This window comes from Mycteria americana, chromosome 3 (genome assembly GCF_035582795.1).
Source record: "Mycteria americana isolate JAX WOST 10 ecotype Jacksonville Zoo and Gardens chromosome 3, USCA_MyAme_1.0, whole genome shotgun sequence".
In the NCBI taxonomy this organism is placed as follows: Eukaryota; Metazoa; Chordata; class Aves; order Ciconiiformes; family Ciconiidae; genus Mycteria; species Mycteria americana.
Genome location: NC_134367.1, coordinates 17,468,303 through 17,493,108, shown reverse-complemented (window position 1 = coordinate 17,493,108; position 24,806 = coordinate 17,468,303). Strand labels below are relative to the sequence as shown.

Here is a 24,806-nt window from a genome sequence, read left to right as displayed (position 1 = left end):
TAATTTTTCTCCAAATATGCTCAAGAGAAGTTACATATGATTCAGGTTTTGTTCCAGATTGTTTTGGTATTCAATTTAGCACTGCTTTTTAAGAGGAATAGAAAGTACTGTGAGCCTGGTCTCCTGTAGAAGTCTGGTAATGCGTGTTTTTCTTGTTTCTCAGGATAGTCCTGTAGCAGTCTAAGCCAATTTTTAACACTGTTTAGAAAATATAATGAACATGATACAACTTCCTAACTGTTACATAAAGTTGCGTGTGTAATAGTAAGTGACAGCAGAGTTATTCATCTGCTTAAGCGTGAGTTCATGCAGTTAAGCAAGACTGAACTGCAGTCTGAGGGGAGACCATTTGAAAAAGAAAAGGAAATGTTGGCAATCATTCAAAACGATAAAATTTGAGCATTGGCTACACAGCTTATATTTAAAATAGATGAAACCAAATGATTGAATAAAAATGCATTATTTCAGTCTTACTGGTGTTGTAAACATGATTGCTCTGTTTTTAATCTGGTCTAGAAAAAACAGAAGCCTGAATTCACTCTTGTTCAGAAAAGTTTTGAATCTGTGCACAAAGTATAAACCCCTGCTAAATTCCTATTAAAGGAAAGTACCTTATGCACAAACTGACTTGATAAATGTGAATACATGATAAAGTGCTCTGCTGAATTAGAACCACCAACACAAGCAGAAAAAGCATTGCTTTTTATATGTTTAAAATGGTAAAGTAGCCGGAAAACTGAAAATTATCACTTTTAAGAGGTAAATTCAAGTAATCATTTAAAATATAAAGAATTAAGAATGTTTAATAAAACAGTTAAAGTATTAAGAAATGAGGGTCAAGCCTTACAGTCCATACTTACATAAACTTCAGGTCCTGCTGAGTTCATTATGAATAAGCATGTCAAAATCTGTCTGTAAGTTATATTTTCCTCTAGCAGGTAAACCTCAGTAGAAATCGGGAGAACTTCCTTCATGCAGTCAATAGTTTCGAAAAGAGAGTTGCAGATTTATTTTCATGAATAGATATGCCAATATTGAATTAAATTTTTTTTTTTAATGAAATTTTGTTAAAGATTCTGTGAAAAGGTTCTAGAGAATGTGGGCCTGCTGCTGAATGGGAATGGGGACATGGTCACAAAGACCAAGGAGAAGGCTAAGGTGATGAATGCTTTTTTTGCCTGTCTTTGCTGATAAGACCGGCCTTCAGCAGTCCCAGGTCCTTGAAACCAGTAGGAAAGTCCAGGGGAAGGCAGACCTTGGTGGAGAAGGAGCAGGTTAAGGAATATTTAAATAGACTACGTACAAAGGTTGATGGGCCATGATGGGATGCAGCCACAAGTGCTGAGGTAGCTGGCTGGTGTCATTGAAAGGACACTGCCAATAGTTTTTGAAAAGTCATGGTGGCTTGGGGAGTTTCTTAACGACTGGAAGAAAACAAACATCACTCCTGTCTCCAAGAATGGCAAGAAGGAGGATCTGGGGAACTAAAGGCCTGTCACCCTCATATTGATCACATCCATATTGATAAATATTACTCAGCACGGATTTATGAAAGGGAAATCATCTGACCAACCTGATAACCTTCTATGATGAATAGAAGGCTTGGTGGATGTTCTTTACCTTGACTTAAGTATGGCTTTTGACACTGTCTTCCACAACATCTTCATTGACAAAGTGATGAAGTTAAGAACTAGTTAAGTGGACTGCAAGGTGGATTGAAAACTAAGCAAGTTCGCAGACGATGTGAAACTAGGAGGAGTGGTTGATAGACCAGATGGGCATGCTGCCATTTAGAAGGACCTCGACAGGCTGGAGAAATGGGCCAATAGGAACCTCATGAGATTCAGGGAGGGAAATGTCAAGTCCTCCACCTGGGGATGAATAAATGCAGACACCCGCACATGCTGGAAAGCAGCTTTTCCGAGAAGGTCCTGGGAGTCTTGGTGGACAAGATGCTGTGAAGATGAATGTGGGCCGGCGATGTGCCCTCGTGACAAAGATGAACATCATCCTGGGCTGCATTAGGCAGAACATTGCCAGCAGGTCAAGGGAGGTGATCCTTCCTCTTTACTCAGCACTGGTGAGACACATCTGGAGTGCTGGGTCCAGTTCTGAGCTTCCCAGTACAAGAAGACATGGACATACTGAAGTGAGTCCAGAAAAGGGCCATGAAGATGTTGAAGGCAGTGGAGCATCTGACAAACGAGGAGAGGCTGGCTGAGAGAGCTGGCACTGTTCAGCCTGGAGATGGAGAAGAGAAGACTTGGGGGGGCATGATGTGTGTATAAATACCTGACAGGAGGGTGCAAAGGAGAACAACCAGATCTTCCTTAGTGGTATCCAGTGACAGGATGAGCGGAAATGGACACAAATTGAAATACAAGAAATTCCATTTAAGCATAAGGAAAAAAAAAAAAACCAAACCTCTTGTCTTTTGTACAGTGAGGGTGGTGAAACACTAGCACAGATTTCCCACAGAGCTTGTGGAGTTGCCATCTATGGAGGTATTCAAAATCCAAGTGGACATGGTCCTGGGCAACCTGCTCTAGCTGACCCGAGCAAGGGGCTTGGACCTGATGATCTCAAGCAGTGCCTGCCAACCTCTACCCTTCTGTGGTTCTGTGATCTCTTAGCTCTTTAGAGAGTTCACCCTCAATTGCACCCTTTTGGGGTTTTTTGTTTCGTTTGGGTTTTTTTGTTTATTCAATACTCTTTCAATTTTGGAGCATCTGGAGACATACTGATCACTTCACAAAAAAGGTAGTGGGTTGGTTGCAGGTCTGAAGCAACTTTTTATTTGGGGTTTTTTAATATATTTCATGGGCTTTAAAACTAGCATGTTTCACTTTTTTCCTGCAGTCTGGTTCTATTCTTGCATGTGTGTTTAGTCATACAGAGTGCTAAAAGAATCTGTGTAAATAATTCTGTATTAAATAATACAGAACTTAAAATGGATAACTAATTTAAAATCAATAACAAATACGGTAACAGAGCAAATGTATAACACCCTCTAACCCTTTCTTTCAGTCGTGGCCTGTATATGAAGAAGTATACAAGAAAATGCTTGAGCTTGCAGCGTTTTTAGACCTGCCTCGTTTTCCAGATATAACAGACAGCTGCTTTCTTCATCCAGACATGTTGTGCATGAAGTACTTGATGGAAGCTAATTTGCCTGGTAAATATCTTCCCAAACCTGAACTGATAAAATTTTTCTTTGGTTTATTAAACTCCAGCAAAAAAACTTGAATTACTACTTTAAAAGTGCCTAGTCTTTTCCTTCTAACTTATACCCATTTAAGCTTGAACTGAAAGATAAATTCTATAGAAAGCACCTTCATCAAACATTTAGAAGATGTATTTTAGGCCCAGATATGCAGGGGCACTCTGGTGCTGACTCTTTAAGGCTGTGGAGTGGATACTTCATTTCAAATCTTTCAGTATCCATGTGAACTAAGAGGCACTAGTTGAAGTCACTTGATTTATTAACTTTAGCTAAACGATTCATGAAGGTGGGACCTGATTGCTTGCACTGGATTGTCATATATAATAGTGAATATATATTCTATAATATTGCATATTAGCATTAATTTTGGTATTAACAAGCAATGCTGTGTGATGAATCAGCTGCTGTCTCACTTGATTTCTGATTTAGTTTTGAAATCATATATTGCATAAATATTGAATATTTTTGTTTATCCTAAAATTAAGTCTTGAATATTGAATTGCCAAAGAAAGACCAATAAGTCCTAGTATGTGAACTGTCTGTTGGGCTACCATACTTCCTATCAAATACCCTTGTCACTGAAGATGAGTTATACAGACAAATAGCCTGCAAATTAATATTATTTTTTTTTCCTCAAATCCTTCCAACAATTAATAGTTTGGGGTTTTTATTGTCTTATTTTGCAGTTAGTTACGTTGAATAAAGCTACTTGGATTTTCTGTGTATTCACAGTTGAACGAAGAGAAGACAAACAACAGATTTAGGGCTAAAATTCCAGAGTAGAAATTCTGATTTTGTAGTTTTACACCAATGTTGCACTAGAGCCTATAGAGGATCATACTATGTTTCAGATTTTGAAATATCAATTGATTCAAAGAAGCAGCTAGAAATTTGGCATTTTCAGATTTATTACAGAGAAATACAAAGCTAAGTACTCTTTGAAAATTATTGTGAAAGAAGAGTATATTGTCCTTTACTTTTTCCTTGCAACTAAACTTTTTCTTATGTAGAAGCTTTTTTTTTACAATTTAAAAAAGGACTACTGTTGTTGTCTAACAACTCCTAAAAATAAATTAAACAATGAATTGGCAGTGCTTCTTAGGACATTATCATAATAATAATGAAATGTAATGCTACATTTTAAGTATCTGAAATAAAAGAAGATACGTTGACAGTATTTATAAGAAAATTTGGTTTACGGATTTTGCTTAACTTTTACTGTTATGTACGAGAGGATTAAAAATGAGTTCCTACTGAACTCTTTGTAAGCAGTGAGAGAGTATAAAGTATAGCTGGATTAAGGTTGTACTTAGTCATACATTGCTAACCTTTGTGGAATCTGATGGTGATGTAATCAACTCCTGCATTTCTTGCTGAACAGGAAAGGTGAGAAATTTGGGGGATTTGTATCTGTGAAAAATAAGTATAGAGTAATAAGAGACTGTATAGATATCATACTGCTGCTTTTGGAACTGTGGTTGTATCTTTTTGACATAACCCAGCTTTACAGTGTAATGCCAGTTTTAACCGTGGCTGGGATTGTCTGTACCTCAGCTGGGTTTTGTTGGCATAGCAGTGAGTGTTGCCCTGCCATGCTGGGCTGCTGTTCATACCCAACTAACTTCTTTAAAACTAGCCTCTGTTCTTCTTTGCAGTACTGAATCCATCCTTGCATGGGTGTTTAGTCAACATGCAGGAAAAAAGTTTGTGACAAGTTTTTGGCTTTTGGGGTTTTTTGAAACTATATTTATGTAGATTTAAGATAGGCTTTCCCACAACAATGTTCAGAATGATCTAACAACATTATTCAAGTAACATCAAAACACTATTAAAAATGAGATTTTTTTTTTTTTTTTCTCCATGTGAATATATAATAAGTCACGAGTGTTTTCCATGTAAGCACAGTGAAGGTTACCTGGTATTTTTAAAAATACCCCAAAATACTTTTCAGCCTGAAAAAAATTGCTGTCTAATGGTCCTAAAAGAAATAAGTGTTGTTTTCCTCAAATGACCAACATAGTTGCACTGTAAAAGTACTTCTAGCTTGTCTCAACATACTCATTTTATATTTTTATTTACATTAATCAGATGAATTGCATAATTGGACTTGTCGAGTGGTGAAAAAGATCTGTATTGGAGAAGCGGATTTCCTGACTCTTGTGCCTGGAAATAAGTCAACAAGAAACGTGAAATACGATGTTCTTGCTGCAGCAGTTATTGTAGTTGTGCTCAAATTATTGTTTTTATTAGATGATCACTATGAATGGTAAGTGTACAGGCAAATCTATAGCAAAGCCCAAATTTCAAATAGTGCAAATGATTGTCTTGGGTCATTCTTTCTTTAGTAATATTAAATTTATAGTATTTGAATTTTGATTAAGTTCAGTAGTATAAAACATACGCTGAAGGCATTTTAGACATTAAATATTACTTCTTTTTAAAAAACATCAGTTTGAATCTGAAACTTAGAATGAAATTGGAGTGTAATTTTTGTTGGTTGTATTTGAACTTCATGTGAAAAGTACAGTATTTGGATCTACAAAATAGCCTGATTTTTTGGGTTTTTTTTTTTCAGGTTACTTTCAGACTTCGCTGAAGAAAGAAATAAAAATAACAAAGAAGGTATATAAATATTCTAGTAGCAGCACTTATGATTTTGTAAATGAAATAATTTTGTAATCAGGCTTAGAAAGACTTGTCTTATTGATCATTAGAATGTGGTTTTGTCATTTATTATTTTAGGGCAAATCTTTTTTCAAAGAAAACAGTAGATCTTGTTCGTGTAAAATCGTCTCAGTTTACCTGCATAATTTTTATTGTACTGGATGGGGGAATTTGGTAAACATTTTGCTAGGTACCATTCTGCTTCTCCTTGTGCATGTTTGCCTCTTGTTTTAGAATTTTATGCATGGTAGGTGAAGATGAATGGATATGCAGTAAAGAGGGAACGCACTTTGATCGTAAATAGCAGATACTTATTAGGGGCATCAAACCATGTTTATGATAAAATCCAAACTTGTTTAGTCTTGTTAAATAAAATGTCTTAGTGTGTAACATATTTCAGATGTAATCTATTTTCTTAGTCCAAATAATCCTGAGAGAGTGTGTAAAAGCTAGCAGCAATTAAGATAGAGAAGATAACAGTGTGAACATGGTTCTTTGAGGGCAGAAAGACCAACTCAAAGATTAGAAATCTTCAGGAAGATGTTCCATGGCCTGATCCAGATCACAGTTTAAGATAAGATCAAAGAAGTGTTACAGTGGTTTATCTTTTAAGCCTTCCATCCAGTTTTGGGTCTATTTTGACCCTTCTGTTAAATTTTTTAAAATTTAAGTCAATAATAAAATCAGTGTTGGCCATGCATGAGCACAATTACTGCTGTATGTAGAGATAGTCATCACTGTTAACTAAAACCGGTAATTCTCATTTTCAGGTGGGTACACAAACTTATTTTGGATCTTTTTTTTTTTTTTTTTTCCTTTTCATTTCCCTTGAAAACTTGAAGTACGTAATAGTGATAAGAGTAGAAGCTGTGCAACTGCTTACAAGCTGAGGCTCAAAGCCATTAATGTCTTAATGGGGTTTCTCCCTTATGAACAAGTCTCATTGCCCTTGGGAATTAACAGCTCATTCTTTGCCCACTTTGTTACTTTAAAATCTGCTGGTGCAAAATGATTTATATGCTATGTTATGTTGTCCCTATCCTTAAAATGTTGGGGTGACGGTGAGCAGCTGCGCAGAGGAGCTGATGTGAGAATTTCTGTTAGAGCACTGATGACTGCCAGAGCTCAAAACCGCCTCTGGCATTTTCCCAAAGTTAGCGTGCTGAAATGAATAATGGTTAATACTGAGTTTTAAAGATCCAATTTATGTTGACTCGATTCTCAATTTAACTATTCTTTCTCTAGTCTTTTTTTTTTTTAATTAAAAAATAGTATTTCAGCTCCTACAGTTTTTCAAGACAGACTGGAAGCTGTACAGTAGATAGTTGTAGTTACCTAGTATGTTTGTGTGCGTATGTTCTATGAACTGCACACATATACAATACTGTTTCTGTTCAAATAAAACATGCGATTGAGATGTATATATATATATGTGTATATCACAGAGCTGTGTATTTTCCAGTCAGCTCAGCTATATGAACATCAAACTAGCAGTACTGGCCAGGTAAACAGTTACTATAGTGTAGCAACGTGCCTCTGACAGTGGTTTTGCTTGTGACAGATGCTTAATAATTCATAGGAAGTTTAATAAAAATTTCCACACACACCCCCCAAGACTGCCCTCCCAGCACTTTAGGAGTACTTACTTAAACCTCTGGGTTTAAGGAGTTCATAAAAGAAGTTGTATCCACACCTTTGAATTTTAAGAACTACTGAAGGGTATTTCTTCCCTTCATTTGTCTGTTGCTTTTTGAGTCCATCCATATTTCTAGCATCTAAGGCATCCTGTTGCAGGGTAACTTGAATAGCAAAAATGCAGACAATACAAAACATATATAAGCTTGATTATAAGAACAGCATATTCACCTTCAAAACAGTTTAAACAGCTGGCTGGCAAAGCTAAGCATGATGCAAGCATTGCATGCAGTGCAGCTGGGGTGATGGGGAAATGCAAAGCCTGGTTAATTCACAATGCAGATAATCCACCCACGGGTAATACGAGTTGATTATATTTTAAATATATAAAACTAAACCATAGTTCTGTTTGGAATTCTTATACTTACTGTATGTACCCACTTGGTCTACTTCAGTCCTGTGCCTCTTTGGAGCATCGATGATAAACGTGCTGCTAGAATGCACATGCCTTAATGTTTTTGCATGTGCTGATAAATTTTTGTTCGCATATCAGTGCATGAAGTTCCTGTGCTCAAAAACATGGGAGGCTGATACGAAGTGAACACAATTGTCTAGTTTATCTTTCCAGCCCTGTAAGGTTTCATGGGTAGTAGCGTAGACAGTGGGGAGTTGATGAAACTGTTTGAAATTTTACATCTGAGGTTGTGTAGATCTTATTTCTTTAAACCTCAGCTTGATGTATAGTTCCATTAATCCCTTGAAGTCAACCTTCAAACAGGTGAAGGCCACTTCACACTGTGGAGATCTAGTTCATTTGGTAGAGAGGAGGTAAACTTTCAGACTTAACTTTCAGAAAGGAGGGAAAAGGTTTGAATTCTGCTAAATCTATGAAATCTATTCTAAGCTAAAGGGCTTATTCACACTTATTATGGCATGCTGTTCTTTCACTGTATTTCTGCATTTCTCTTTCTTACAGAACTGTTAGATGAAGTATGTTTTCTTTAAGCACACAGAATTCAGGATGGCTCTGGATACAGGTGGAAGACGCAGGGTCTCACTGCGTGGAGACCTCCTCCTGTGTACTACACGTTTCTTTCACTTCTTCCCAACCTAAAATGTGTATGTTTTATTTAGGTGGTCCATATTTTGAGTTCAAAAAGTGGTACAAAGTTATAAAATGTTCCTTGGATGTGGAGCAAAAGAAATTGGATGAAGAAAGAGCCAAGTAAGAGGTTTTTAAGTACTTTTTTTTACGGTAGAGTGTTTTACATGAAATCCTGACCCCCATGGAAATTAAAAAGGTTAGGAATTTGCTCCATGTTTTCATCCAGCAAGCTTGGGTGAATAGAGTGATTAAATCCCTATCTTAATTTTCTATTTATGCTCATAATGTTTATCCAGCATATTAATTAAATGCTCACTTTCTGTGACAAGTAGCTTATACAGCTGAACAATTAACTGAGTACAGTAAATCTAGGCTTACATGTCTCAGTTTGTCTACTCAAAGACTGAAAAAGACTGAAAAAAGACTTCCTAGATGTGTGTGGAGGGCAGTGGCTTTTAATAGCACTAACCATTACATTATTTTGGTTTTATTTTAATACCTCTTAGCAGTATTTGTAAGAAATTACTATTCTTTTACTTGTTTGCTGCAGGTTTCTTTTTCCTAACAATCCTTATGTCTATTACTGGTAGGTATCTGTGGAGATGTGAAAAGCCACTGTTTTATTCAGCCAAGAAGAAATCTAAAGTTCTTAAGAGAAGACGTGAGTAAACTTTGCCTCTTCCCAGCAACGCAGAAATCTGCTCCAACTTTTCCCATCATAGAAAATCTGCAGCCCTGACTGTGATAACGTTTACATCTTAAAATACTTTCTCTTCTCTCTTTCATCTCTGGGTACAATTAATGTAGTACTATTTTACAACCTGTGGCTGGAATTCTTCAAACAGACATTTTCCTCGTGCTTAACTGAAACTGCCTTTGCCAGTCTTCCTAATGACCTACTGAACCTCATTTCAGAATGAGTACTCTGTCCTCATCTTCACTGTTTTGTCAGCTGCCTTTACATAACTGTGATCTTTGTGAATTGTTGTTGGTCTTCCATAGCTTTCCTGTCCCTTTTCTCCTTTACTTCCTTGTATCCTTTGGTACGGATATCCCAGTATGTCCTTTGGTAGACCTTGTACGTCCCTCTTCTCTCCCACTCCTTCTTGCAGTCTTCTATAGAAAGTGAGGAAGGCTTGTCTGAACATGACTTTACTTGAATAGCTAGCTGTACGTGGTCAGAATGCAGGTACATCTACTTTATTTTAGTAGCTCTAGAAGTACTGATAAGAAATTACTGAGTTTTACATTGACATAAAAGCAAACAAACAAAACAACAAAACCCCCACTTATCTGTGGAAATATGGAAAACCAGAATTTTATTCAACCAAATTAGATCTGAAGTTCTTCATTCTACATTTAATAGTATGTAGTAAGCAGCAGGTATTTGGAGAGAGATGTTAAGTGTGGCAAGTGATATTTTTCCCTTTAAATACTCTTCCAGTTTCTGGAAGTGACTGGTTCAGGGACTTCTAAAAAAGTTGTATAATCCTATTTGGTTTGTATAACTCATGTTGGATTTCTCTTTCAAGAATGCAATTGGAGTTTTTTGAATATTCTTACTCTCCAAAATTTGGTAGGGGTGATCCTGCAGTCAAGTCATGTTCCATGGAAAAACATGTTTAGGTTTATTTATTTCAAGCTGATCATTTGCTCAGGTGCCCTTTAGCTCCTGCGTTTATAAGAAAAAGTGAATAATGATTCATTGTTCATAATTTCAGTGGCACTCTAATTTCTCTTCTGGCTCTGCTTCTCTTTGAGCTAGAAGACCACCACTTAGATTATGGAGCTTTACCACTGGCTGTTGCAAGCAGGAGTATCACATAATGCCATTGTAACTGGGCAAGATTCGTCTTAAAACAAATTTAAAATAGTAGAGACAAAGAGTGCTCTAGAACACTTACGTGCCAGATACAGGTTTTCAGAAACCCTCCTCAGCCTTTGTTTTTGATGGTAGATTTTAGTGTTCTCCTGAAAGATAAACTTCCCAGTCCTTGGGTTACTTTAGGATGTCTCTTCTGCTTTTTTTCCAGTTTATGAATGAGTTTATTCAGATACAGGTCATAAAAAGAATTTGAAGCTCCAACAACAGTGGTTTTTAACCTGCTTTTTATCCTAGTGAAACAAGGCTTAGGCAGTCACATTGTGTGTGCTGATCTATTATCATACCTTCTTTTCCTTCTCAGCCTTAGTAACTTATTAAAGTTTGTCATTCTTTCACTAGCAGTGGGGAAAGGTGGAGTGGGTTTTTTTGTTGTTTTTTTTCCCCGTTGAAATTTGCACTATGAAAACCTTAACCTTAAATCCATATGTGTATGAAACCAGTCTTCCTTAATTCTGATACACAGGAAACTTCTCAAAAAATCTTAACTAGTCTGAGTGATAGCATACGACCAGGTAAATACAGCGAAAGGCATCCTGGCTTGTGTTTTCTATCAGGATAAAAATACCAGCAGGATCAAATGGATTTTATGGGTTTTACTTGGGGAATGATTTTGGAGTACCCCAGTATTAATATCATTAGGTATGAAAGACATGGCATTTTGAATTCTCTTTCAAAATCTTTCCCTAAAACATGTGACAGAGTTGAATTTTAAATGGAATCGGGGAGAGAACATACAAACCTTCAAGGTTTCTCAGAGAAACCTTGTTTTCACACAGAGGTTTAAAGAAAAAAGAAATAGGGAAAAAAAAGGCACAAATAGCCTATTTTCTTCCTGTATTAATCACCTCTAAACAGTATTGTAATACTTAATACTTTTCCCTTGGTTTTTTTTCTTTCTATTTGTACAGAAATGGTTGTGAACTTACAAAATCAGTTCGGCAAACTATCTGGTTCAGTGCAACCTGCTGAAAAGCCAAATCCTTCAAGTTTTCAGTTAAGTTGGTCTGAAGAAAACACAGATGGGAGTTGTTTTCACGGGCATAGCCTGAAGGGAATTTTGCAAGAAAAATGTGGTTTACTTACAGTCATGAACCCTGACTATTGGCTGTGTACAGTTAAACTATGTAATGAGAAGTAAGTATTCAAATTTTTGTTAAATACATTTTGGAAAGTTCTCCTGAAAGTAAAGTGCCATATTTATAGTTTTACAAATGGCAACTATGGGGTGTGTACACAGCTATGTATTCACATATAGTTAAAATCATTTGTAGAAAGGGGCGTGTGCGGAATGGTTAGTCTTGGATTGGGAGTAGACAAATTGTAATATGAAGAGTGATCAAAGTGAGCTTTTGAGAAGAGAGGAGATGAGACAAAATCAACAACTAGAGTCACATGGCAAGAGTAGCAGCTAGATACAAATATTCACTTCCTTCTTCATAGTATTTTAGAAAAAACTTGCGCCACAGCTCTCCAGAGAATGGGAAAACGGTTCCATTCCTCTCTCCCTTGGACCCCAAAAAAGCATAGGAAATTAATTTTTTAAATTACTGTCCTTCTTTTGTGGTGGCCTTAATCAAAATTAAAGTTAAAATTAGCAGTCAGAGTTCAAATAAGCAGGCAATTAATGCCTTCAGAACATATTTTTAAAAGAATAATTATGAGTGAAAAGGACTCTATCAGTATTTCATCTAAGTATATCAGCAATCAACCGTTGTATTTTTTGCAAGCAGAAAAGTAAAAGAAGAAATATGGGAAAAGAAAACATTTTGTGTATTAAGGAAGTTTAGTGTCTGTCTTTACTAGAGAACTGTTCCCAAATCCTGACTTCACAAGTGAAAGGGAATGGTTGTGGGGGTTTTTTTTCAATTAAGGATATATCAAAACAGTCATGCTATTTGTTAGTAAAATTATTTTCTTTAAAGTAGCAAGGAGAATGATAGCCCAGCTAACCCAGCCTTGTACAAAGTTATAGAGATATTTCAGGATCTGCCTGGTTTGTGTTGAACTTCTCACTCTTCCTTTCATATCTTGTCCTCTTGCATCAAATTCTGAAAAAAATGGTGAGTTTTCTATTTGGTGGGTGCTGGCAGAGAACCATGGCCAGAGACAGAAGGCAAAACCCCTGCTGAGGGAGTGTAGGAGTTCGGCAGCATTTACTCCAAGGAATTGAAAATATCTAAAATAATGTTTCTCACAAACTCCCTTGATGGTGTAGATAAGGCTTCTGGATCATACAGCAGATTTTGGCTTTGCCGTTGACAGAGAGAAATGAAATCATGAAATCCTAATCCAGAAAATGAATGTACAGGTGGGTATCAGTAAAAAAGATGAACTTTGCAGCTGGATTGGATTCTCCTGAATTTCTCATGTGTGCAATTGGAGGGTGTTTTTTGGAAAAGAGGTCGGGGTACGTTAATGTGAAATGAGATTTCATTAACGCATTGAATAATATCTTAAATCTTTATCTGGTTTATACTTCTAAATGTCATGCTTAAGAGAGCAACAACCCCTACAAAATCCTAGTGATATGTTCCTGATTTGTAAAACACTAAATATTCCCCTTGAAAATAACTGGCTTTTACATGTATGGAGTCTTTCTTGTCTTTCAGTGGATTTATTTGCTTATCTTTATTTTCCTTTTCACTTTACCTGTCTCATATCCACCATGACAGAAATGGGTTGGAATAGTGTAAACACAGTGTTATATTACAAGAGCTTTGGTTGTATGGATTCATTCTTTTGTATGAATAAGAAGCTTTTTTTTTTTTTGAAGGGAGGAGAGGTAATAATCCTTTTACCACAAATTTGCGTAAATCTTATGTACACACTGAATGAGTGGATATTTCGGTGTATGTTTGTGTGAATAATCTTTCATGCAAAGTCTGTTTTTAAGCCTACATTTTCATATGTAATATATTAAAATGTTAATGGCAAACTGTCATAGCCTTCATGAAACAAGATTTGAATTTAAATTCTTACCAGTTAAATTTCCCATTATATCATTTGCAATGCAAGTAGTTAATTATACATCTGACACTTACTTAACTTCGGAAAACATCATCTACTCCCTCAGATAGGAGGTTTTATCCTATGCAAGTGTATGTATGTATAATAGAACTAAAAACAAACTTACAAATTCTCTTTCTTTAAACATCAGCATGGTCTAACTGGGACTACTGAAATGCTTTAATCCTAGGACTAAGGTATTATTTCAGTGTGGGCAAAGCTGAGATCAGTCAAATGGTTGGTAAAATGCTTTTACATTTTCTTTTATTTTAAAACTTTCAGTTTTAAACTGGATTCTAAATTGATTTGGTGTAGAAGTCTTTAGGTGATTTATGATGAGGCATTATAATGTGTGAAAAATGTTGAGAAAAATGGATTTCACTTATTACATCTAAATTTAAAATAACTTGGGATTTTTTTAGCTCTTCGGAGATGCTCTTAGGGTAAATAGCACAAAATGGGGCAAAAATGTGTGTGTTTAGGCACTCTTGTGAAAAGTGTAACTCCAGTTAATCAAATAGGTGCTTTACAGTATTGGTGTAATTTATGCATTTGCCTCAGAATATACAATATCACTCCCCTGCCCCCCCCCCCCCCCCCAATGAAAACTGAGATTTGACACCTAAGTTGCCATAAGAGCTGTAATTGCTGAATCTCAGGGTTAGGACTAGGACGTAGCAAAATGTCTTAATTTGGATTAGCCCAAAAAGGCAGATTTGGTTCAAGCAACAACATTTCTCAATGAAGCTCGAATTTAGCAAACACGTTGGGTTGTGGGGTCAGCTAATTCGTTCTGACACTGCCAAAATGTCTGATTTAATTTAGTTTTTGTAAGAAGTTGCTGGCAGCTTTCAGGGAATATGAGGTAGGGCAGAGGATGGAATGTACGGTGCAAGAGACCTAGTTTCAGATTTCCAATCTGCCAGACTTCGGGAGGCTTTAAATAAAGACTGCTCCCCAAAGTGCGGCTTGTGTGGCACTCCAGGACGGGTCCGTCTGTTCCTCCAGTTTGAGGTAAAATGTAAATGTTTGTTGGGCCAGAGGGAGCGAGCAAATGACTCTATAGTCTAGTAATTAGCACACTTGCCCATAAATTGGGACAGACAGGTTCCAATTCTTGTTCTGGTGAATATTTAAGACCACTGCTCTGAATCAGACAGAGGGGAAATTTTAAACTCTGCTTCTCCACATCCCAGGGCAATACCTAGTAAGCTAGAAGATGCATAGGGCTTATATAGTGAATAGCACCTAAATCCCCATATCAATCTATAAGATTTTTTTTAAAATTGAAACAGCTGGATTTTATACTATTTTAAACTTAACAATTTTAATAAAAACAAATTTGGGGCTAACCTAGAACAGGGTATTTTTCCAACCTGAATTGCTGAACTTAATGCTTATGGAGCTCTCTCTGCAGTCTGTCCTCTGTGTCATCTTTTGTTCAGTCTGACACTTGTTACCACCAAGTCCAGTCTGCTATTTTCATTACATACGTCATCAATAAAATCACCTCATCATTTTCATTAACATTTTCACTGTGAAAGCTACAAAATAAGTAAGCAGAAGGCTGCTACAGCACTAATTACTTTCTGTCGACCTGGTCAATGTTTGCCCCAGTGTTTCCTGTGTTACTCCATTGACTTGAATTTAGCTTTTCTCTCTTCTTTCTAGACAGGTAATTTATATTTAGCCCACAAAGGCAATGGACAAGAAATGGATGGGTTATAATCCCATGGCATACTGTCAGGAAGAGGAGAGGGGATCCTACGGAGAGTGTGGGCAAAGAATAGAGAAAAGAGCCTGGAGTGTCTGCATTGGATAGTCTTAGAATTAAAAACAGGTTAAGATAGCCATTTTCATGCTCTGCTACATTTGCTAAAAGCTGGCAGAATGAACACTGGTTCAATTTAGTCCTGAAAGGCAAAGAACGTATTATTTGCCTGGTTGAGTATGATCCGGATTCATAGTGCAAGAAGCTATACAGGCTTTTCCTTCTTACCGTGTCTGCACCATCTCTGAACATGTCTTGGTCCAGTCCTCTACTTCATGGTTTTGCGGGAGTGGATCCCTTCACAGAATCGACATTGTAGACCAGAATTGTGATTTATGCATTTATGATAAAATGTATAGTTTTCCTCTAATTACAATGAAATATATAAATGCTAGCTAATAATTTAAGGCGCTTTTGTTTCCTTTCTTTTCAGATTGTGTGGTCATCTGGCTCATTACAGAGAAGTGGACTTTCCCCAGAGTTACCATTTTGTACTAAGGTTATTCTCCTTTCTTCTGAGGATACAGCCCTCTTATATCCATGATGAGGTGTGTGTGATAGAACACAAACTTTTTAATAAAAAACTCTGTAAAAAGCCAAAATACAATACATGCCTAAGGAAGTAAAAAGGCCTAAAAATAACAGTATTCAAATGGTGTAAATTAGTTGGTTGGATCCCAAACCATGGTATTACAACTAAACTTACACTGATCCTTTTGCCTGCATGGAAATTTTTTGTTAATATAGTAGTGCTGAGATCTACTACTGTACTTTAGTTGTAGTGACATTTTATCTATAATTTCAGTCACTGTTTTCCAGATGGGAAAGTTACCAAGGAAATTGTTTATCACAATTTATTTCCTCACTTTGCATCAGAGCCAACAGGAAGCGATGAAATTACCATTTTTTTGGCATAATTGTACATACTTCGAGTGTTCTGGACAGCGCATTAGCATCTAATTACATTGTGAGATTTTGCAATTAAAACATTATCTATTTTTTACCTACTGTTGTAGGACAGCAAATACATTTCTAGAAAGTAATGCTTACTTTGTTTTGAAATAGTCGCTTAACAAATAAAAGGAGCAGTTTTCACTGCAGTGAGTTTTTTAGTCATTGTTTCTAAACAGGCTGTTCTGGAGCAACTCTGGCACTATTTTCTATGTTTCCTTCCATCCTGTATATCTCCCAGTCTCTTGTTATGCCTGAGCCTTGCATTCAAATTAACACCTTTCAGGTCCATGTTCCACTCCAGGCTTCACAGATTTTGCAGCTACTTTTATACCTGGAACTGCCCATCCTATTTCTTGTGCAACGGTAACTGCCAGGTCCTCCTGTCATTCTTCTTTTGCAAGGCTACTGTCGTTTGAATTTCTTCTGACTGCTTTATAATCCAGCATCTTCAGCAGCTTGCACCTCAGCCATTCTACCAGTTTCTCATGCTCAATCTTATTTATGCACTGTGTTTTTAAACTGTTCCAGACAACGTGTAAATGAAGTTGGGTGCTGCCACTACATTAAAGATACCATAACATATACATATGTTGAACAGAGATGTTGAGTAGATACCCAAATGAATAATGCTGCTTTCAGTTGAATGAAATAAAATTCAGCAACTTCGACCGTCAATACGGAGTACAGAAGTTGCCAAATCTATTTGATCAAAACCACAATCAACAGCTGTTTCTAAGCATTATTATAGACAAGAAAAATGGTGTCTGCAGACTTCAAAAAGAGTAATAGCTTCCTTCCTGAGCAAGGGCTTCTGTGAGATGTAATCTGGGAAGGTAATCAGTTCAGCGAGTAGACTCCAAGTATGATGGAAGGGTTTAAAATCTGTTGCAGTTCAATCTGTGAAGCTATTGTCTAAAAATTGAGAACATGCAAATGATAGGAGAGGAGATGTGCTGCCCTACCTGTCTGGAGCAAAGTGATAAAGCAGTATTTCAAACACGGGTAGAGCAGATAGGACTATTAAAGGTAAGTTGTAATAGCTACTTGGAAATACTGGCAAACCAGGAGGTTTTGCTGGCTCCGTAGAGGCAGGAAGTAACTGACCATGGTGTCCTGATTTAAGGTGACAGAAAAGACACAGTTTGGGTGAAAGTTTTTGCTTTTTCAGATATTTTAAGTAGTTATTGTAGAACAGGGATTTAGAGCAATGGTCTTATAAAGTGATTGTAACATGCAGATGCAAAGGCATAGTTTTAGCCATACAGAGCTAAACTGTGCTTGATGGGGGAAGAGGAAAAAGCAGACTGAGCTGTTACTTGTATGTGCTAGGGATTTCATATGTGGGTACAGTTTAGCATGTCTAAATCTGTTGCCACATTGTGCTAGGTACCTCAGACTTCTAACAAGACGTTTGTCTTGAACTGACGTTTACATTAATGGACTCGGAATATACCAGTTTGAATCTCGCCTTGTGTCTGGTGTTTGTGTTTTAAAAATAGCAATTATCTGTTATGTTTGACCTCACCTGAGTGAATTACTAAAGTTTGTAAATATTTGGTAAAATTTTTCATTTTCTTGTTTTAGATGAGCATTTGTATCAGTTAAAAATCTACAGAAATGTAATACATGTCAGTGTTTTCAACAGTGCTTGCTCAAGCGACTGGAAGTGTCTCATTCTTTTTACTATAATATCTGTTAAAGTTTTGCATTAACTATCTGAAAGACATTATACATAAAGGATTCATTTAATTCAGAAATCTTTATTTGAAAGACTTCTGCACTTAATTATAGGTACACCTTTCTTTTAAAACTACTGTAGTAGTAAAATCTGAGCTTCATAAATTAAAAATACTGTGCTCATTGTTACATTGTTACAAATGTAACAAAGCTCCCTTAGATGTTAGAATAAATTAAAGCTGTACTTCAATAAAGTGGAATAAAGCTTGCAGTTAATCATCAAGAGCCATGTGCCTTCTGGACACATAGGTTAAGAGTCAGATTTAAAAGTAAAGGGTGTGCCCCTAAAATACTTAATGTTAGTTCTATCCAGTTTAATCAATCAACACTTATGTTGGAGTAATGATGTTTACGAAGCTGATGAGCCACAAGAGTGCCTTATCGTCAGTGAAGTGTAGTTGAGCTCTCTTGGGACAACTACTTTGAGTCCAGTTAATATAACCCTGAGGTGGAGCCGCGCTGGTTGAACAGACAGCTACCGGTGGATAGCTGAAGGGTAGGGTGTTCCAACCACCAACCACCTCTTCTATCTACTTTTAAGTTACAGCTCCTTTCTGTAATTATTTGCTGAAAATGTCCAGGGAAAGCTCAACTTTCTGATAGCTACTTTTTTGTACTTCTTCCCATGGAAATTTTAAGTAAAGAGACTCCGTTTGTTTTGTTTCTTACTCTGAAAGTTGAATGAGAGTTCTTAAGTATACAGATAAAGGCAAGTGGGTTTTTTAGATTAAAACTTTCTGTCTTTAAGAGTGCAAAAGTAACCTTGCTTTATGAATTCTCATAAGTAATGCAACCTTTCTGTTGTTTCAGTGGAGAAATATGAGACATGTCTCATTTTCTTTTGAAAGGTACAGCCTTCAGCAGAATTGGAATTTTACCTTACTAGTTTTCTTTACCTCAGTGTGTCTGCATTCTCAATATCAACTTAGTCTGAGTCAAATACATTTTTCTTTTTAAAGTTTTTACCATTTTTCAGACATGAAGGAGAGATGTTTGACTTTCTCCTTAACCTCTTACACAGAGTGAGGGCCCTGAACCTGATTTAACAGAGAATGAGAATCAGCAAAGCCCTATGCCTGCAAGCAATACTAGTCTAATTTATTGTCCATAATGTGTTGTATGGGCTTCACTGTAATTACATCTTTCCTAATCTATTTTTAGCATGACCCCTGAAATAATCAAGTTTGGAAGCTTTGAGAAAGCTTCATGCAATGCTGCAGGCAACACAATGAACAACTCAGTTTCTCATAACTTCTTGGGAAGCTCAGAAGTCCCTTCCTCAAAATGACTTTTCTCCCTTTATGGACAAACAAGACTTTTGCTGATGGTCTTGAAAAATGATTTCAGGGTATTTATGGAAAGTTGTTAAGAGGATGCTTTCGCAGGGCTGGGAGCAAAAGGGCCAGGATCAGGACCCACAGGGCTTTTGGGAGAGGTAAAGTCTAGAAATGTTAAGTCCCTGAATTAAGTGTCTGCTCTCTGGTTCATCCATCCCTTCCCCATGTCAAGCTGAGTAAGTTTTATGCTGCTTCGCTTGCAGAGTCGGGATGACTTCAATTAATGAACCTCCTATTTTGATCCAAAGTGACATGGGCTTCCCAGCACATACAGTCATACATATTTCCTGGCTGAGCGTGTTAGTATGTGGATTTGCCAAAGCAGTGTCTCTTGCTGCATTTGTCCTCACACTAAATGCAGAATGCTTGCTTTCCAATATCTCCTCCACAGTTACTGATCTTGTTGCTCCTCACATGTGAAGCTCCTTTGTTCCTGGCCAGATTAGATGAGGGAGAACGTAAAGGGGAGGCCAAGATGTGGAAACAGGCATACGTGAAAGAGCTTTCCTCACCGCTGCTTGTGCTAGGATGCTGCCGAAACGGTAAACAAGACAGTGAGTAAGGATTGGCAGAACAGGAGATGATGAATGCTTGTGTCCTCACGTGAGGTTATAGCTGCCCTTGTACAACTGCTAATGGCAGCATTTCCAGAGCCAGAACACTCCTCCCCGATCCTCAGCATCTATACTCTGCCTCCGGCAGTACATCAGGTAGTTCTAAAAGAAAATACAAGCACATTCCTCTAATAATCTCACATGGCTGCTCTGTATTGTAGAAGTATTGTGTGTCTGCTCCCTGTTGTCCTAGCAGTGGCTTTGCTCATCAGCTGCAGACCCTGCCATTGCCTCGTGAGAATGCCATGGAGTGTGTTTAGTGTCTATGTTGCAATCCGAAAGCTTGATCTGGATCCTGGGCTACTTCTGTGCTGCCTTTTCATGGGGGATGCCTGCGGTAGCTGGCTGAGCAAGCATTGCCTGCCTCTGACAGGGCTGCCTGAGGGGTGTGGAGTAGAGGCTGCTGCGAGAGAGGGGTGAAGACACCACCTCTTTACAGGCCCAGGGAAGAGAAGGGTGTCTTAAAACTATATCCAAGTGCCCCAGCTCTCCAGGCCAGGATATCAGACTGCAGAGCTAGCGAGTTCCTGGTGAGCCATCAGCTCCTCGCAAGCTAGGCAGGCTTCGCATTTGCAGGCAGGCTGGTTCTTGTGCTTCTGAGCAGGACTTCGACTGTGGTCCCTCAACACGGTGCAGCAGGGCTCCCCACGACTGCCGCTTGCAACTTGCTCTGATGCTAGGATGTGAAGGCATCCACCTGGCCCTGGATCTCATCAGCACACTACGTTGTGCTATTTTGATATAAGATGGTGACAAAACATTTTTGTTTACTGAGCTGAGATCCGTGGCATTCGTAACTCCTAACTGGGCAGCTGGGTGGTTTCCGTGCTGTGGAGCAAAGCGGATTAGGCAGAGGACAGTCTGCAGCGAAAGAGCTGCACACGCTGTTCTCTTGCTACACTGCTATCGGCCTGTGCAGCAGGACCTATGTACACAGAAGTCAAACCCAGAGGAAGCACAGTATTGAGCAGAGATCAGAAATGTTCAGTGAGACTGGTTAGCATGCTAAAAATGTTATCGTTGATAAAATTCCAGGCTTCAGGCTGACTTCTTTTCTTAATATATAGGCTACTACAAAATTGATTTATTTACATTGTAGTAATTTCAAAGCGTCCTCAGTGAGGCTGATGGAGCTGCATCTCCTGCCCCTGAATAGTCTGTATGCTCTCAACAGTTTCTACATTATCTTTAGGGCTAAATACAGAATTAAAGGGGGAATCTTTAAGGAATGCCTGCAAGATTGCATATAGGGATATGACTGAAGTGAAAACCAAACTGTTTCTTTCCCTGTTCTGTATTTCACACATTATGCTTTCATTTATTTCTTTACCCTTTTTTCCCCTCAGCTTTTTCCATCTCTTTCCTACAAGGCATTTCCAGCTTCCTTTTCCACTGTCACTTGTCTTTCTTTCCACTGTGCCTACTTTCACCTTGCTTCCTAGTGAGTTCATGAACCTCTGCCTGGGCTTTTCTCTTTTTTTTTCAGCCCTTTGATGCCTTCAGGCTAATTCTGTGGGGGTCAGTGATCAGCTTTGGGCTTACTTTTCCAGCTCTATCGTTAAGTGACCACAGGCCTGTTGCAGAAGAGAAAAGCTTGCCTAGTGTGCTGCGTGATGGAGAGAAGTATAGAAGATTCTCTGCTTTTTACAGCCAGCTCTGCAGCCTGGCCCTTGCATCTTAGGGGTTCAGATTAAGTAGAAAGAATCTTGTTTTGACTCCCTGCTGCGTTTTGTGAAATCAAAAGTACTGTTACAAACTTGATGCAACTTGTTTATTACACAGGTGTGAATGGCCAGTGCGTGTAGATGATAATTATCAGGTATGAGATTTTAAAACCGTATTTGTTAGGTAGGTCATAACAGTAGCTAATCCTTGTCCAGAGTAATTCCCAGTTTCTCTAGATAGTGATGTCAAAAGACTAGGAAGAGGTGCAAGCACGTTGAGACAGTGGTTGGCCAGGTGCTTGCAAATGGTGCGTGAGTTTGGTGGGGTTCCTTGTGTGTTTCAAGTGGGATTCATTTAAAAGGAAATGAATACGTGAAGAAGGGAAGGAGAACACTGAAGGCAGGACCAAGGCAGAGGGAGAGGTAAAGGGAAGGGCATGAGAAGTGGAGGAGAGCAGTGAGATCAAGGTGAAAGGGCTGAGCGAGGGAAGAAGTTGGAGCAAATGCCAATCAGCGCAGGGCAAGGGAAGTCCTGCCAGAGCGCTGCTGCATCAGGCTGGCATGGCTTTATGCCCGAGCCAAAGCTCTGCTAAATCCCTTTGTGCTTCTTGCCTGATTTTATTCAGCGATGATGCAACCTGGTTAGTGACATCACAGAAATACACCTACAAGTGGTGTTACAGAGTCTAGATTGTGACCGGCAGATTAGTCAGTGGTGTCACAATCCGATGTTTATATCATTGTCTCCTGAATGTGGAAGTGATTGCTGTGTTGATAACTAAGTTTTCATTGGCGGATCAGGCTGTTAAGAAAAGCCATCCCTTTTGCAGAGGTAACAGCTCTGATTTGTTTGGAATAAAATAATGGTAAATTCTAGTTAAGTAGAAATACCAAGTGTGGCACACTGCTAAGATTTTAGCAATTTGTGTGCAACGTAAACATGTTGACTGAACTTCAGCATGTACTGCATCTGGGTCACTTACAGCTACAGGGTAGTATTATATTTTATTGTTAATGAAAAGTATGCACGTGTGCCAAAAAGCAGTGATTGTGTCTACACATCCCAGAATTCTACCAACAGAAGCGGGGAGCGTGAGGAGTGAATAACACCTGAGAAAGTCAGCAGTCCTTTCCAATACTTGCAATTTTGAGCTGGTTTTATAATTTGTATTGGAAACAGAGCCAGTTATACTCGTTTGGAAAAATGTAACTTTTTTCTTAATTGGATGACAGTATTTTTTCATATGTGAGAGCAGATAAGAAATTTTCTTCTATGTAATCTCAAATTAGATTTTAAAATGGGTTAAAAATATAGAATACCTTTTATTGCATGTCATAAAGAACAATTTACATCAGTTCATTTCACTTTGTAGAGGAAGATCCTACTTCAGGAATGCTATTTATCTTTTGCCATCCTAATGGCAATGTTTGTAGATCCAAACAAAGCATTTTGTTTCTAGAACGCTAGTTGTAATCCAGTCAGAGGATATTAAGCAACTTCCAGGATTAGACCCTTAGTGAAAGTTTGTTCCCTTTAGTTTCATATTTCCTTTGGTTGGCTGCTTGACTTGTCCTTCTATAATTTTGCATTGGAGTATATCCTGTACAAATAGGGAAGAGATTTTGACCTAGGAGGAGACACTTCTTATTAGTGTGCATACTTTTAAATTACAGTAGCTATCTGAAGCATCTTGACATCTGATAGATAGCATTGTTGCTGTATGGGTTTGATTCAACTTGTTACTTAAACAAGCAACCTCCCACCCTTATTTCTCAAGGAGAAACTTAAGATCTTTCTGATTTAAATTCATGCGCGCCACTTTGGATATATCCAATGTATTTGTAATGTTGCTGCTGTTGTTAAACCAGAGGATTTAGATGCATTTCCAGCAGTAACTCCATCATAAACGTCCCTTTCTCTCCAAACCCGGGTTCATGTATGAGACACGTAACGACCCTAGGATCTACTGTACTTTGGCAGTTGCCACAGTGCTCGTGCAAATTAATGTGCCTTGTGTCATTTTTAGACTTTCCTAAAAATGGGTTTAGTACAGGAAAAAGAAAAATAATAAAAAAATAAAAAAATAAAAATAAATAAATAAAAATAAATAAATTTAAAAAAAAAAAAAAAGGTTCTTAGGGATGGGAGAGGGAGAAGAGAAACACATTTTTAGTGGATCGTCCCACCCAGACGATCCCAGGGTCATTCCCGCGTGTACCCTACCGTGAGTCCTAGCCCAGGGCCGGGGTCCCGTGAGGTGATACCCCCCCAGCGCGGCCCCGGGCCCTAGGGGGGAGCGGGACCGGCCGCTCGGGGAGCCCTCGCCTACCGCGGCCGTGACGAGAGGGCTGGGGACTCCGGCGCAGCTGCGGTGCCAGCGTCTTAGCCCCCGTGAACGCTGTACGTGCAGAGGGAGAGTTGAAAACGGGGGGGGGGAAAGGTCTTTTTTTCCTCAGAAACTCGGCCTTTGACAGCGGGGTGCGCTGCCGGGCGGGCTCAGGGGGGGGCCGGGCCACAGCGCGGCCCCTAACCACGGGGGAGCACCTTCCCCGCGAAGTTTTACTCGTCCCTTACTTGCGCCGTCGCCCGCGTTGTAACGAAGGGCCGCGGCCAGTATCACCCGCTGCGGGGCCCGGGCCGGCCTGCCTTGGTTCCGCCCGGGCCCTACGGGACGCCCCAGTGCCGCCTCAGCCGCCGCCGGCGCCCCCCGTCCCCCGCGGCGCCCCGCACCCGCGGCGGCACCGCCCCCCCGCGCCCGACCGCCCAATGGGGGCGCGGCGGCTCCGCCCCGCGGTCCGCGGCAGCCAATGGGAAGCGTCGCGCGGCGCCCGTCCACCTGCGGCTGCGGGAGCCACCTGAGCGGGCGAGAAAAGCCGACAAAACCCGTCGGTGCGGCGGGCTGCGCGCTGCTTCTCCGCTCGCCCCCGCCTCGCCCTCCCGACCAGCCGGGCCAGTTCTGCCGCCCGCTGCCTCCGCCAGACATGACACAAGACTACGACAAGTGAGTGAGGCGGGCGGGGAAGAGCGGGGGGGAGAACCGGGTCCGGTCCGACCGGTGCTGCCGCCCCTCCGGGGGGCTGCGGCGAGAGGGGCCCGCCGCCCGCCCTCCTGCGAGGCTGGGCCGGGGGGGGGGAGCCGCTCTCCCCGGGGGCCCGCCCCCCTCCATCTTCGCGGAGGATTAACGGGCGGCTGCGGCGGGGCGGTGCGAAA

General features: G+C 39.4%; 2 protein-coding genes across 4 annotated transcripts in view; both read left to right on the top strand.

Moving 5' to 3' along the window:
- The window catches only part of TAF1B (TATA-box binding protein associated factor, RNA polymerase I subunit B), a 52,117-nt gene extending 34,218 nt beyond the window's left edge, over window positions 1-17,899 (top strand). The window contains exons 9-15 of one of the 3 annotated variants that reach the window (XM_075497967.1): window positions 3,028-3,175; window positions 5,312-5,489; window positions 5,799-5,845; window positions 8,657-8,747; window positions 9,218-9,288; window positions 11,421-11,646; window positions 15,723-17,899. In XM_075497967.1, the coding sequence (XP_075354082.1) occupies window positions 3,028-3,175; window positions 5,312-5,489; window positions 5,799-5,845; window positions 8,657-8,747; window positions 9,218-9,288; window positions 11,421-11,646; window positions 15,723-15,915 (954 nt within the window). In that variant the 3' untranslated portion in view covers window positions 15,916-17,899. The remainder of the gene's footprint in view (window positions 1-3,027; window positions 3,176-5,311; window positions 5,490-5,798; window positions 5,846-8,656; window positions 8,748-9,217; window positions 9,289-11,420; window positions 11,647-15,722) is intronic. The other 2 variants (XM_075497968.1, XM_075497970.1) reach the window with 2 other exon arrangements.
- A 6,659-nt stretch (window positions 17,900-24,558) lies between these two features.
- GRHL1 (grainyhead like transcription factor 1) overlaps window positions 24,559-24,806 on the top strand; it is a 47,679-nt gene continuing 47,431 nt past the window's right edge. Inside the window, exon 1 of the mRNA XM_075497965.1 lies at window positions 24,559-24,597. Within this exon, the coding sequence (XP_075354080.1) occupies window positions 24,578-24,597 (20 nt within the window). The 5' untranslated portion in view covers window positions 24,559-24,577. The remainder of the gene's footprint in view (window positions 24,598-24,806) is intronic.